General features: G+C 48.4%; 1 protein-coding gene across 2 annotated transcripts in view; it reads right to left on the reverse strand.

Moving 5' to 3' along the window:
• The window catches only part of LOC138285848 (uncharacterized), a 322,964-nt gene extending 318,240 nt beyond the window's left edge, over window positions 1-4,724 (reverse strand). The window contains exon 1 of one of the 2 annotated variants that reach the window (XM_069226294.1): window positions 4,633-4,724. In XM_069226294.1, the coding sequence (XP_069082395.1) occupies window positions 4,633-4,705 (73 nt within the window). In that variant the 5' untranslated portion in view covers window positions 4,706-4,724. The remainder of the gene's footprint in view (window positions 1-4,632) is intronic. The other variant, XM_069226299.1, reaches the window with a different exon arrangement.
• Window positions 4,725-16,191: the final 11,467 nt, after the last annotated feature.

The following is a 16,191-nucleotide window of genomic DNA, read 5'->3' on the forward strand; positions in this document are numbered from 1 at the left end:
TTGTGGTGTTTTTTTACTACCAAACAAACAGTGGTTCGGTATCCTTAACCGCAATAGACACGATCAAGTAATGGTGTAAGATCTAGAAACATTGGGGTAAATTATGTGAATTAATCTTATTTTATCAAGAATGCCAAAATAATAACTCTGTTCTGTCAAATCAACAGAAGACAGTACCAACCCATTTGAGACTGTCTTCAGAGAGGTAAAGGATTAATTCAGAAAGAAGTTTGAACTTTTACTCTTAACTTACTGATCAGGTTTGATGGGATGATCGTCTGTGGGTGCTGTCGAAGGTGCACATGTATTGAAAGACTCAGGCTTCTGCTTTCTTTTGATGATGGCCTAAACCAGCACCAACGGTGCTCCCGCCATGCAAGTAGATAGGTGCTCTCTCCACTGCCCATCTCAGAGACTGAAGCTACATGCCCTCACCCGCTATCTTCTGTAATTGCCAAGATGGCCTTACTAAACATCCTCCATTAGAATGCACTTAAGTTCACCCAACGTGTCCACCATGATACAGCAAGACCTACCAACGTCTTAAGGGTCTCCTGTGAAACTTCAATCCAGTTATTCCTAATGATTTACTCATCTACATGCTGGCAGGCCACTGATATTATCCGATATACTAAGGCCACCTCCTGATTGGAAACCAATCATCATCAGTGGGGTGCGATAGAGTAGTGGCAGGATTAAAACAGATGGCAGGTTTATGTGCGTGACAACCCTTCTGCAATTTAGGTTAGGAAACACCTCACTTAAAATCAGATTTCTGTGTGTGTCATACACCTCTGAATAGCATAGCATGCTTTGGAAAACAGTGCAAATAGAAAATTGTGTTTTTGAGACAGAATATTATCACCTCATTTTGTTAATTCCTCCACTAGCTGTAGCCAATATCTCTTAATAGTAAGTAGGTTTGATAAGGTTTTTTTCTCTCAGCTCCAAACCATCATTCACACCGTACTCAACAGAAATATTAATGTAACCAGCTACCTATTATCAGGTAGACTTCAACAATTGTAAGCAATAATCAGAGAAAATAGTTAATATCCTGACTGTGTTCTAATTCAAAATTAGTGTTCAACATATAGAACAGAGCATGAAGACCACGCTAGGTTACCTCGTTCTCATTGAGTCTTATCCCTCATAAACAGGCCAGAATTGTATATTTCAAACTTAGCTGTCAGCTGGAAGCTTAGACATACGGCATGGGTATAATTCGCAGAAGATGGATTCCTTTGAGAACTGTAAGGCCATATTTGGGATCAAAGAACCAGAGAGCTCTAGACACAGGAAACAAAAAGACTGCCTTGTTACCTTTAAAAGGAAATAAGTAATTGGCACTCAGAAACCTGCAATTACTCACACTAGGGAGTAGTCTAAAAAAACGTCGTCTCACCTATGAATGCTGTTGAACATGGAGTGTGTAACTGTAAAAGACTTAAGGGTTCATTATGATTTTGGCGGTCTGACAATAGGACAGCCAAACCTGCAGGGGTGAGGCTACCATCATACCGGCGGCCTCACCCCCGTCGTGTTACAATTTTTCAACCAGGCTGACCGGTGGATACATCGTATTACAACGTTTCCACTGGTCAGCCCAGTGGAAACAGTGCCACGGCATTGGCCTTAGCTCCCTTAAGACATAGGAAACAAAAACACTGCCTCGTTATCTCTAACAGGAAATAAGTAATTGGCACTCAGAGACCTGCAATTCTTCACACGAGGGGGCAGTCTAAAAAACCTGCGTCTCACTTATGAGCGCTGTTGAACATGGAATGTGTAACTGTAAAAGACTTTAGGGCTCATTACGGTTTTTCTGGTCCGACCGTCGGACTGCCAAACGCGGAGGGGTGAGGCTGTCGTCATACCGGCAGCCACACTCCCATCATGTTACAATGTTTCCTCCAGGCTGATCAATGGAAGCATAGTATTACCACATTTCTGCTGGTCAGCCCAGTGGAAACAGTGCCACGTCATTGGCCTCGGCTCCCTTAAGGGATCCGAGGCCAATGACGTCTCACAACAGCACCTTGAGAATGCACACTGTCTGCAAAGCAGACAGTGTACATTCCGAGGGTGCTGGCAGGGGGGGCCTCTGCACTGGCTTTGGAAAGTGGACTCGTGATCAGTACAGCAGTGCTGCCGTGGGCACTGCCATGGCTGAGCATGACTCCGACCACCGCAACCCGTCGGGATCCGTGATCTTGGTGGTGACTGCCGTCCCCTGGCAGTCCGACTGCCAGGGTTGTAATATGGCAGTCGGACCACCAGGAGTGCGGAGGTCCGACTGCCACTGCAAGTTCCATGGTCTTAAGACCGACAAACTCATAATGAGGCCCTAAGAGCCTCATTTACAGGACCTTTGCACAACGGTGCAGCAAGCTCTGTACACTGCTCCACATTTACAAACTGATGCATTGAGCCCAATGCATCAGTTTGTAAAGACTTGCATCACACTATGCCTGTGCCAGGTATAATGTATGCAAGGTGGGCATACTCACTGGAAAAGCCACACAGAACTGACACAGTGTAATTTGCAACATTTCACTGCGTCATTCCGTGACTTCACTGCGTCAGAATTTTACCGCCTGCTAAGAGCAGGCTTGAAACTGACGCATCGCTTTTCTCAATGGAGGCCCTCTGGCATTGCTGGAGTAGTATCATTTTTTTCATGCTAGTCCAGCAATGTGTGAGTTTAGCGCCACAGATACCTCTGAATTTCTGACGCATCAGTCAAAACATGCACCATGGAGCTTTGTATTGTAACTACAGCGCATCCATGGCATCTTTAGGGGGTCATAGGTCAGCGCAAGAAATCTGATTCATTGGAGCCGATATGTCAGATTCTTGTAAATGAGGCTTAAAGGGCCTCTTTTACAAGGCCCTAGCGGCACGCTGCACCACTAGAGTGCAATTTTTGTTGATGCTTTGGTGGCGCAGTGTGCCAGCCCATATTTACAATGCCAAGCAAAGCCACCTTGCATGGCTTTTCATGGCCTTATTCATATGGACCCCTTTTACGCAAAACACTGTGTGAAAGGGGCTTTCCATGGGTGTTGCTGTGGGTGTTCCCATGCAACACCCGTGGAATCTGATGGAATCTGACACATTCCCAGATTTACAAGTCTGTAAATGCATCAGATGACTACGCCACATCAGGTGGTGTTAAAGTGGCATTTATTGCTCTTCCTTTGTGTGCTGTTTTCTACAGCACTCATAGAAAGAGGAAACACCATTAATGCTTTTTAGGTGCAGATGGGAATCTCTTCCTGCACATAAACAATCATCGCTGCAACACAGGCACTCTTGCACCAGGGTGCAAATGTGCCTGCATTGGCGCTAGGAAGCAATTTGTACTGCAATGCAGGGAACAAGGACAGGAATGTGCCGTATCTTATAGATACAGCGCATTCCTGCCCTTTTATTTTGACGCAGGGCAGCACAACAAACACACTTGCTGTCCTGCGCCAAGACTTAGTAAATGAGGCCCTAACTACGTGGCCCCTAGAAATGGGGTTCTGCCGAAACAAAGAGAGATATATGATTGTACTTCAATATGGGCAAGAGCTGCCGCGTCATTCTAGTACACGCGAATGAAAGAGTCAACATATACAATGTGTTATCACTGCTACACAACCGCAGTACATTTAATAGGTACTTTATGGTACCTTGAACTTGTGCTGGAGGTATGTTAAAGAATGCTACAAAATCATATACCACCTGCGAGAATGTAAAGTGATACTTATGGACCATCTTCGATACAGTCTTTATACTCGCCTCCTGTCAGATGTCTACAGGAGGCTATCACCTTATCATCTAAGAATAATTGCATGATTTTGTGGCTCGTGCACCCAAGGCTCTAACATCAGCAATGCACATCCGAGGATGTGAACTCCTTCCAGCAATCCCAGCCGGACCATTGAAGATGGTCCAGCTGGATCACCTGCATTACTGTTCTTTCCTACTTCCCTGTATTCCCTTCCTGTGCACTCCCAGTGGTATGCAGGCCTTCTCAAAAACTATAAGTAAAAAAAAAAAACATGCAAGAAACAATCATTATTGTGTTTTAAGAGCTATAACAGGAATTGGCTGTAAAAGAGATGGTTGTACTACTCAGTGCGCAGCACGGCCCCAAAAGTGGGTCACTCATCTGCTGGTTGGAGCCAGGACTACTGTGACCAGTGATGGAGGTAACCCAGAATCCCAAGAGAACACGCTAGATCCATTCTTCTTTCAAAGTTTCCATTGTATAAATGTGGTTGTCAAGTCAACCCAGCACCAACTGGATGGATCAGCAAGGAGAGGCTAAGGCAGACCCAAAATGACGGTCATAGAGAGACATAAACGTCATATGTAACACATAATTATGATGATCCCATTCTTGGAAAAACTGTAGTCTAGTTGCATGTGGCGCTAGTTGGGGGTAAAGAAGGTTAAAAATCGCACTAATAAAGCTGTGAACAATAGAGAGGAAACACGAAAATACAATTTAAATTTAATTGTCCCAACTATTAACTTTCCAACTAAAAAAATCACAAAAATACTTAAAACGTAATAATTTCAAACAAGTCACTAACCTCCTTTAAGAATATATTCATTCTGCCTCTTAGTCTGAGCACTTACCTGGAACCAGGGCTACATTCGCAGCCACAGTGAGCAAAAGGAGTCCATGTGGAAGGGGCTGCCTGGCTGCCATGCTGTGCAGTGCCAGGGCTAAGTGTGCGGGGCAGTCACCGGGTTCAACTGTAGGACACTGCAAGCAAAGCAGCACGCCCCCACCTGATTGGTGAGTGACAACTCAGCAACTCACTTCCTGCAGGGGAAATGTGAAAACTGCGTTTCGCCTTTGCAGAGCAGCAATAATACTGTTTGTTAGCATTAAGGAAGTCAAGGTTCTGCCAGTGTCTGTGCTGCTCAAAAAAGGAACAAGCACAATAGTTTCTCTTTTTAAAGCTGCAATATGCTCTTCAAGTTTCCCTGAAAGCGGGAAGTGTATCACAATCTCTTAGTAATGTCGTCAGAGATTTTCCCCCTTGGTCATATGGATCTTTATTGGTTGGCATGAAGTATTGAAAGGGAGCAAACTTCAAAAATACATTTCAGACTTGTGAAGCCAAATGTGACTCCACAATAAGGACCAGAAATCAATGGTTTTGGTTAAACGGGATTTATTTCAGATTAGTAACCAGTCCAGTATATAGACATGCCAGTAATAAATGCAAAGATATAACAATACAGCTGGCAATTCGTAATATCGCATTAGATTCAGCTATAACAGAATAAAATACAAAATAGTAACAGCCACAGCAATACAGAAACTGAGAATAGGTAATAAGTGTTCAATAAAGAAACTTATGTTCTCTCTCCTAAACATAGAGTGTAGGAAAGTACCTATTTTGCCTGCTGTATGCTTAGACTGTTTTCACTGGGATCCAGCTAACCAAGACCCCAGTGATTGTGCTTTCTCTCTTTAAATTTGGTTGCGTAGAGCTTTGCATACCCCACAATTGGCATACTGGTGCCCCCTTCTAAGTCCCTAGTATATGGTGCTTAGGTACCCAGGGCATTAGGGTACGTGGGGTTCCTTTATGGGCTGCAGCATGTATTGTGCCACCCATGGGAGCCCATGCAAAATGTATCTGCAGGCCTTCCATTGCAGCCTGTGTGAAAAGGTGCATGTACCCTTTCACCAAAGGTCATTGCACCAGGTCACTGTAAGTCACCCCTATGTAGGCCATCGTAGCCCAGAGGGCAGGTGCAGGACCCTTTGTGTGAGGGCCCCCCTGCTTGAGCAGAGGTGCCCCTGCAAACTCAAATTCCATTGCACAGGATTTGGAAGTGCAGGGAAGCCATTTTACCCGTGTACTGGCCACATAATGTGTCGAGCTACATAATGGTAACGCCGAACCCGGGCACATTTGGTATCAAACATGTTGGAATCATACCCCGATTCTGTTGCCAGTATTGGTTGTATGATTCCATGCACTCTGGGGGCTCCTTAGAGGACCCCCAGTATTACTCCTACTAGTCTTCTGGGGTTATCCGGGCAGCCTGCGTTGCTGCTACCCCTCAGACAGGTTTCTGCCCTCCTGCTGCTTGGTGAGCTGAAGCAGGGGAAGCAGAACAAAGGATTTCCTGTGGAAGAGGGAGGCAACACCCTCTTCCTTAGAAATAGGTGTTACAAGGCTTGGGAGGGGTACAGTCTCAAGCCACTGGTTTGCTTTGAAGGGCACATTTGCTGCCCTCCATGCATAAACAGGTTTGCACCATCCCTGGTCCCTGCTCTGACGCAAAACTGGACAAAGGAAAGGAGAGTGACCACTCCCCTGTCCATCACCACCCCAGGGGTGGTGCCCTGAGCTCCTCCAAGTGGCCACTCGATTCTGCCATCTTGAAACCAAGATATGCAGTGGCCCCTGGGAATATCTAAGTAGCCAGTTCAGGCAGGTGATTCCACAGACCCCTCCTGATAGGTGGTCAGCTTGCTAGGTGACTAAACTCCCTTTTAGGGCCATTTAGGGCCTCCCTTGTGGGTGGGTCCCCAGATTCAACATGCAAAATGTCACCAGGACTATTCTGCATTACTTACATCATCTTCTGCCTACTGGAACCGCAGTTACACTCTTCAGGAACTGACAAGCTGCAACCCCGGCGACAATTTCGCTTTGCAACATTGTTTCTCCTGCTCTTTCCAGAAGTTGCAACATTTCCCCGGCTGTGCATCCTCTGAGGTTGGCGAGACTTTAGCCTACACTAAGAAGGAAGAAGGAATCTCCCTTGGAGTGAAGGAGTCACTCCCCTGCATCAGGAGTCACTCCTCTGCATTTGTAGGCATCAACTGCAATGACATTTGGCTGTGTGGATCTGCTCTCCTCTGAAACTGCCTGGATCCTGCCTGCATCACAGGTAGTTGTCTGGAGTGGTCCCATTGGTCCTCACTGCCTTCTTTCCAACTTGGGAGACGGTAAACCGTTGTTTCTCCTTGCAGAACAGTGCCCCTGTGCACCGCGACTCTTGCAGCTACCAAGGCTTGTTTGCTTGTGCTCCAAGGAATCTTCTGGTTTCGAGTAGCCCCAGCCCCCAGCACTTCTTCCTGCCAAGCACAGTCTCCTCTCTACTGCTCCAGTGACATGGGACTCCTCTTCAGGTGTGCTGACTGGGCCTCACTGTGACTTACTGTGCCTGCTGCCTGTGGGTTGTCTGTGGGGGCTGCAACTGCTTATATTGGCTGTCCTAACTGCTGAGGGTCATCTCAGACTCCCCTTTAAGGGTTGAGTTCCCTGGGCCTCGCTGGTCTTCTTCAGCCTTGCAACTCTTCTTTTGCTCCTCTTGCATTTGCCAAGGCTGGTTGGTGGTTCTCCTGCGCCACTTACCATCTGCAACCTGACAACCGACGTGGGACACCATCTGCACCACTCCAAGGACCCCTCTTCAGCTCCTGGGCTCCACAACTGGTCTTCTTCTCCCCTCATCCACGTGGTTCTGCATTTACAGAAGGTTGGGTTGTGGCTTCTGACCCCACTGGACACTCAATCGTGGACTGGACTCTGTCCCCTTCTTTTGCAGGTCCTCTTCTACCAGAATCCACCTCTGCTCTCCTGGTCGCTGGGCGTCACTCAGGTACTCACCTCTTGGGGTTCCTAGTTCTTCCAGCTCTCCTCTAACAAATCCACATTCTTCGGTGGGGGACTGCATCTCTCATTTCACTTTCGTAGTTTATGCTTTGGCCCTCCCCTAAGGCCGTCCCTATGTTTACTAAGTATTGCCAATGCTTGTTGTTTCTATGCTATTATCTAATTGCTATTGTACATATATATATATATACTTACCTCCAGTTGAGGGAGACTGACTATTAGTAATCTAGTGTTGTGTTACTATAATAAAGTACCTTCATTCTTGTAACACTGTGTGGTTCTTTTGTGTGTGATAAGTGCTGTGTGACTACTGTGGTATTGCATAAGCTTTGCATGTCTCCTAGATAAGTCTTGGTTGCTCATTCACAGCTACCTCTAGAGAGCCCTGGCTTCCTAGACATTGCCTACACTTCATTAATAGGGGATCCCTGTCCTGGTGTAAGGTGATAGCACCATAGGTGTCCACCACACACCAGGTCAGCTTCCTACATACAGTAACTATAAGATCACCTAATCAGGGCTCTAATTAGAGAAATCAGAAGGGGTCAGCATGATAGACTCCTGTAGACGTCTTCGAAAAAGGAAATGAGGCCCTCATTACAACCCTGGTGGTCGATGTAGAAGTGGCGGTAATACCGCCAACAGGCCGGCGAAAAAAAAAAATGTTATTACAAGCATGGCGGTTACCGCCATGCCAAATCGCCACTCTTACTCTCTGACCGCCAGGGTGGTAACGACCGCCGGGCTGGAGACTTCGATATGCACTATCAGTGCCTGGGAATTCGTTCCCTGGCACTGATAGGGGTCTCCCCCTCCCCAGAGTCCTCCCCCCAAACCCACGACCCCCCTACGACCCCCTCAAAGTGGCACGACCCCCCTCCCCACCCCCCCAAAACACTGACGCACACACCCCCCACCCCTCTACACGCACACTCTCACAACTACTAAAAATACACGCAGACATACACGCACACATATACGCACATATGCGGACATATACATACACATTCCCAATACACCCAACACACCCCCATGCATACACGCACTCACACACCCCCTCTACACACTCACACGCACACCCCCATGCACGCACAAAACACCCCTCCACCCCCCTCCCCTAACGGACGATCACCTTACTTTGTCCGGTGATCCTCCGGGAGGGAACAGGATCCATGGGGGCTCCTCCGTCGCCAGCTTCCCGTCACCAGAACACCGCCACACCGAATCCTGGGTTGTGATTTGGTGGGCGGTGTTCTCATGACGTGGCAGTGGAGGTGGAGCAGTCTCCACTTCACTGCCGACCGCCCGTATGGGTACTGGCGGCTTTCCGTCCGAAAAATGGCAGAGGGCTGCCAGCAGTCATAATACGCTGGGCAGAAGACCGCCTGCACTGGCGGTCTTCAGCCCGGCGGTACCTCGGCGGTCTTGGAAAAAGACCGCCGAGGTTCAAATGAGGGCCTAAGTGTTCAGCATGAGGCCTCACACTTGCAAAAATATAGGAAGCAGAGAAGTCTGTGTCCCTCGAAGTCTAAAGGGCATCTGGCTCACTACTAACTGTGTGAACACCAATTAGTACAATAGGGGCACTACAAACTGTGTGAACACCAATTAATACAGGAGCTTTAGCAACATTCATATCTTTTCCCACACCACCAGGAACTAATCAATTAATTACTAATGATGAGCATATGCAACATCCCTTAGCTTTTCCATCGCATAGTAACTAAGACAGTAACTGCAAATTGTGGTCTGGATACACGACAAATAGTCATCTTCTTCTCACCATTAGTCTTCACGCTCCTTGCCAGGTTCTTCTCATCAGGCCTCACTATTAACAGTCTAATACAAAAAACACTCCTTTCATTACCTAACAAAAATCATGATAATAAGCCTACAAAGAAAGGTGATGTTGGCAAAACAAAATGCATTTCAATATGAGAACTACAGTGAGGCTAGTTTAGCTAAGCGCCTAACATGCACTTTGAATACATGATTGTACATGTACATGTGTAACTTGTAGAATGAATGCAAAACGTGAATAGAAGAGTACATGTTTACATATGCAAATGTAACTGGGACTGTAAGTGTAAAACATGAATAATGAATACATGTAAGCATATTTCCACTGAACATTTGTGCACACGTGTATAAAATTCTTCGGCCCTCATTACAACCCTGGTGGTCCAAGACCGCCACGGCTGTTCCAGAGGAAGCACCGCCAACAGGCTGGCGGTGCTTCCCAGGGCATTACGACCACGGCGGAAGCGCCGCATTCGCACCGCCGGGGCCAGCGGTTTCCCTCCACAATGGCCCCGGCGGTTGTAATCCGCCAGGGCAGCGTTGCTTGCAGCGCTGTCCAGGGGATTACGAGTCCCCCTACCGCCAGCCTTTACCTGGCGGTTTGAACCGCCAAGGAAAGGCTGGTGGTACGGGGAGTTGCGGGGACCCTGGGGGCCCCTGCACTGCCCGTGCCACTGGCATGGGCAGTGCAGGGGCTCCATGACAGGACCCCATGCAGCTTTTCACTGTCTGCTATTCAGACAGTGAAAAGTGTGACGGGTGCAACTGCACCCGTCGCACGGCCGCAATACCGCCGGCTCCATTTGGAGCCGGCTTCTGTGTTGCGGCCGAGATCCCCGCTGGGCCGGCGGTCAGAAACTTGGTTTCCGCCCGCCGGCTCAGCGGGGATCTCCAAATGGCTGCGGCGGGGGTGCGGCTGCATTGGCAGCCGCCCGGCGGTCCGATCTTGGCGGGCGGCTGAAGCCGCCGGCCAAGGTCATAATGAGGGCCTTAGTCTCTACAATGATTACGTTTCATGAAGAGACCTGCCATCTCACACAGTGCCACAGTGTGTCACATGATTTCGACTCCCTTCACCTGGTCACCTGGTGAGGAGCCGAAATCACATGGTAGCAGGAAAAACAAGCCGAAAACCACTGTAAAGAGTGAGTTTCCAGCCCGGTTTCAAAGGTTGTATGCAACCTATGTCCATAAAAGTTGTGAAAACACCCCAGGACACCAGCAACAGCCTTGATGATGACCCTTTGTTTACTTTTTTGGGAAGGGGGGATGGTGAGGGGCAGAGTGCTTCTTAGTAAGCTCTGGGCACCAGGTCCAACCCCCTCCAACGCCCCACCCATTCTCACACTCTGAAAATATTTTCTATGTTGGTAGGTATGTATTAATACATTTAAATGCTTCACACAATTAAGGCACACTGAGTGTAATGTCAAATATAAATGCACAATTGCACAATGTTGGTGTGTAAAGGATGGAGTCTAAACTCTTAAACTCCACCCTGCATTGACACTCTCAGGAGCCCATTGACATTAATGCAATAGGTAGTTTCCTCAAGGCCTAGGGTTCCCTGCAATGACCCGGAACTCGCAGCAATACAATAACATCCACTGCAATCATTGCAATACATAAAAAAATCACTGTAATAGAGAGGAGTGGCTTTGCTGCTGAAAATGGCAGCTGTGGTCTGCTGAGCCCAGCCAGCATACCAACATAACATTTGTAACTTTCTCGGTCACGGAGTGCACTGATGGCTGGATCACTGAGGCATTGATGGCGGGGTTCCCCTGAATGTCTCCGGTGTTGCGCATACCCTGTGCTTCCCATTGTGAGGTTGCTGGGTAGGGAGCCACAGTCATGGCCTAAAGGGCTATGCAAGCAACGCTAGGAGGGGGCTGCCATTGGACGCTCAGTAGCAGCGGCTGTGGGTGCTGAGCTGCTAGGTATGTGTATAATCTCCCAGGAGAGAGTCCCTGACTTCACCACATGGCGGGCCTCTCCATAACAGCCAGCGGAGGAGTGCTGTGTGCCTCATTGTTGCCTCTACTGGGGAATATGTCCCAACAATGCAGCTGATTTCTCCATTGGCTTCTGGAGCCCTGGGAGGCACTGTGAGGATACGACCACTGTGGAAAGACAGCTAGTGGCTGCTGCGTGCCCTGCGGCCCTTGGAGCGGGGACACTTTGAGGTCCTGCGGGCCTAGATATTGTGGGCAGCACCTCCCTATCTCGGCTGTTGAGGCCCCCTAGACTTTCTGTGTGGAGCCTTTGCTGGCGGTGGAGCTTGGACCGAGGCAGGGGTGCTGGGGGAGAGACGTTTTCTCTGCTCCTCTTGCCCTGAGATGGGAGTGCATACCACCCCGCGACCTGGGGACAATGCTTTGCCTGCCACTTAGAGTCCCCCCATTTGGTGACCTGGACTCAGTGCCACAGGTTTCGGCATGGCTGTTATCATGCAGAGGTCCTCTGATCTCAGCATGCTTTCATGGGGCCCCTTACCCCAGCCAGGAAGTGCTATACGTGGCTGTTTTGAAATCTCCTCTACCTAAAATAGGGGAGCTCAGTGAGGACCTGTTCTTGCTCTGCCAGGATCTACGGAACACAGTAGACAGGCTCTTGGAGGCCCGGGGGCGAATTTCAACCAGAAAAATACACTGCATGGGTTTCAATCTCATGATGCTGAATTCCAAAATAAATGTCCACCAGTTGGAAGGCTGTGTAGGAGATGCTGAAGGCTGCTTGAAGCTTAACAATAGCTGGATCATGGCTAACCTTGAGGGCTCGAAGGGGCTTGCCCCTACACATTTCAACAGTAAATGGCTAAAATCTTGAATACTGGCCGATCAAGTTGCACTGTACATCCTTTTTGAATTAACTCACAGGTCCCTGCCCCATCTGATCTTCATGGGCCGCATCTTTAATTTCACTGACTAAAATGTTATTCTACGCGCCTTCCAGAATATTGAAACCCTGACATACGGTGTGGTACGGATCATGGTCTTTTCATATTATACCTTCAAGGTGCAACAGCAACATCGCTCATTCCTGAAGCTAAAGCAGAAACTAAGGCTATGCAACTCAAATATATGTTGCTCTTTCCAGCACGCCTAAAAATCTTCTTCAAAGACAAGACCTTTTTATTCGACCAGGCGGACATAGTAGAGGAGCAGCCTGTTCTCTGACCACATTGCCCTCACCCCCTCCCCCTTCACCAAAGAAGACCAAGGCCCTCATCATGAACACGGCAGTAGACGCCGTCGACCGCTGTGACGATGCAAAAATCAGAAACCGCCAAAAATGTCCCTGCCATCAGTCTCACTGCCAGGACCTTTTTTAGTGGAAATGCTGGACCTCCCACCCGCCACCGCTGAGCACACAAACACCCTGCCCTCCAAATAATGAAGCACAAATCACCACGGCGGTTAGTGGAAGCCGAACGACTATTGGCGGTATAGACCGCCACGGGCGGCAAGTGAACCCAACAGTAAGAAATGCATACATTGGTAAGTTTGAAACCCACACACCTGACACATCCACAACACTATAAAACACAAAGAGACACACCCCACAATCCTTTGCAATGAAATTAGACCAACCAACACAGAAAACTCCAGAAGCAGACACCGAACACCACAATCCACAATGCAGACACCCAACCACACAAGAGCACCCTCACCTAGATCCACAAAAGACACCATTCACAACACTCACCATGGCACCCCCCAAACACCCACGCCTCACAGAAAGGGGCTTAGGACCATGGTGGACGAGATCCTGAAGGTGGAGTCACAATTATTCGGGGCACAGGTCCAGCACACACCAATCGCCAGGAAAATGGAGCTATGGCAGCCAATAGTCAACAGGGTCAATGCAGTGGGACACCATCCACGCAAAAGGGGCGACATCCACAAGAGATGGAACGACCTGCGTGGGAAGGTCAGGTCCGGTCCATGGCTTCCAGGCACCACATTGCAGTCCAGAAGACTGGGGGAGGACCTCCACCAACACCACCCGACTACACTGACTGGGAGGAAAAGGTACTGGCCATCCTGCACCCTCAGCGACTCACTGGAGGAATGGACTCATGTAAGTCATCTACAATTACCCAATATCCATCACCTTTGGAATGCATGCACCACCTCACCCCTCCAACTACCACCAGGACCACCACCGCACCCAGGCCACAATCACTACATCCAGTCCCCCTGCATGCGCACAAACCCACCAACAGGCCCACATCCCTCCCTCTGTGCAAAGCCACACACGCCTGCAAGGAATCGCAATGGCTTACAGCACCCACAATGCACCTCCACATCCTAAGCAAAAAGCAATGCTAACCTCACGAAAGCAACCTGCATGGCCCCAAAGTGTGAAACCTGCACAAACATGCCCAGTCTTGTGCACCCCATCCGATCCTGCTAATGTAACAGACATGTCCATTCCTCCCAACAGGCACCACCATCCATGCCACCGACGGACAGGACAAGGAGTGGCAGTGGCCCACAGGGAGACAGAGGAACCTCCCAGGACTTCCCCCTCAAAAAAGTGACTCTGGCAAGAACTGTCCTCCAAGTGTCCAACTGAATCAACCACCAAACCATGTGAAAACAACAACAAACTCTTGTAAACATTGATGGACCTAACACTACTGACAACATTGCTGCGACCATGTTGCCATATTGTTCAACCACCAGTAGTCCACTCCCATCACTGTAATCTGCACAATTTTATCCCTGCACCAAATAAAACACATTTTCACCTTTTCCAATGTCATTAAGTTGAAACAAAGTGAAGTATGGATGCAACTGTATGATAACTCTTTTATTGTGATCTGATTAGCAAGAAATGCATATGCATAAGAAATACATGTTGTTGTGCCTACAGATGTGTTGAAATTGTATACTATATTGTAATCTGTCCTATGCAGACCTGGTCACAGTGGCAATGAGTATTGACCCAACACCCCCATAGGTGACAAGGGACACTGACAGTATGATGCACAGACAGAAATCTCATCCAATTGTCCCACAAGGTTACTGGAAGTAGAGTTGTATCAGTTGGGTCCTGGTCTGTACATCTTCCCCCTCCTCATCATCACCATCACTCTCATCCCCTCTCTGAGGAAGCTGGTCTGGATATACAGCACCCTCCTCCTCCAAGAGGGGGGATAGAATTTTTCACAGCCACGTTGTGCAGCACACAGCAGGCCACCACTATTTCAGGCCCATAGGCTGGGGAACCACCAGAGATATGTAGGCAAAGAAATGTAGCCTTCAGGAGACCTATTGTGCGCTCTATAATCCTCCTAGTATGTCCATGGGCCTCATTGTAATTTCTCTATGCATCTGTTCCAGGATTCCTCACTGGTGTCAGGAGCCAACACAAGTTGGGATAGGCAGAATCACCTAGAAAAAGGTGCAAAATCATATATTCATTGACAACCCTCAGAGGCAGGACGCCTGGCTGTCTGCTATGTGGCAATAAGTGTCAGAAACACCTACCTATGATCCACCCTCTGTCCTCTTGTAGCTGTTCCATCTGGTGTGGCACACTACTGTTCCTCAGCACAAAGGAATCATGGACTGATCAACGGAACATGGCATTCACATGTGAGCTGTACTGGTCTGCAGTATACACCAATTAAATGTTCATGGAATGAAAGTTCTTCCTGTTTCTGTACACCTCTTCACTGACTCTTGGGGGGATGATAGCTATGTGGGTGCCATCAATGGCACCTATCACATGGGGTATGTTGGCAAAGGCATAGAAGTCCGACTTGATGGCAGGGAGGTCAGCACTTTGGAGAAACCTCACATAGGACTGTACGTTTTGTACAATTGCATTCAAGAATCTGGACAGTATTATGCCAAACATTGGCTGTGAAAAACCTGCACCATGCCCACTGTCGCTTGAAATGAGCCCGTAGCCAGGAAATGGAGTGCAGAGAGCACCTGCACTTCAGTAGGGATGGCATGCTGATTACGATTTGCCGGTGTCAGTGCTGGATCCAGTAATGGACATAGTTCATGAATAGCTGCACGAGTGAGTCTATAATTGATAATGATGTGATGCTCCACCATGGTCTGCAAAACAACAAGTGGTCTGTACACCAAGGGGGCCCTTCCTCGCCACAAGGGTCTGTACCTAGGAGTTTAAAACATGTGTGAAGAACACACATACATCTGCACACGTTGTTTTTCATTCAACACAGCTGGCATGATTGTAGGCGACACTAATGCTAAGCGGGTGTGATATTACAGCAACATGACCAGAATGATATATCAGGACTGGTCAGGTGAGGTAATGTATAATGTTACATGCCTATGGGTGTTTAAGGGACATTAGGGCCTGCATTGTGCAGATAGGGGTTTTATAACTGCGTAGTTAAGGCCAAAATGTCTGCCCCCTGTAATTCAGAAGTATCGTGGTGGAACAGACCTCATACCGCTAGCGGTCGATGTAATAGCGTAAGGCGGTGTTTACCGCCGTGAGCAAATTCATTGGTTAACATGGTTGTCAATAGGCAATCTTAGCGTATCATGATCGTCGCCGGCGGTGACGGTGCACACTGCCGCGTTGCGTACGCGAACTCGTCACCCCAACTTCACTTCACTCCCTGATCTCATGCATGCAGGTACTCCACTGAGTGTACTGCTGTCTCCTGCCTCTGCTCATGAAAATGGCACATGTTGCAGGGGAAAGGGCCCCGGCCTTCACCAATGAGGAACTGGAGAAGCTTGTGGACCGTGTC

Source organism: Pleurodeles waltl, chromosome 3_1 (assembly GCF_031143425.1).
Source record: "Pleurodeles waltl isolate 20211129_DDA chromosome 3_1, aPleWal1.hap1.20221129, whole genome shotgun sequence".
Classification (NCBI taxonomy): domain Eukaryota; kingdom Metazoa; phylum Chordata; class Amphibia; order Caudata; family Salamandridae; genus Pleurodeles; species Pleurodeles waltl.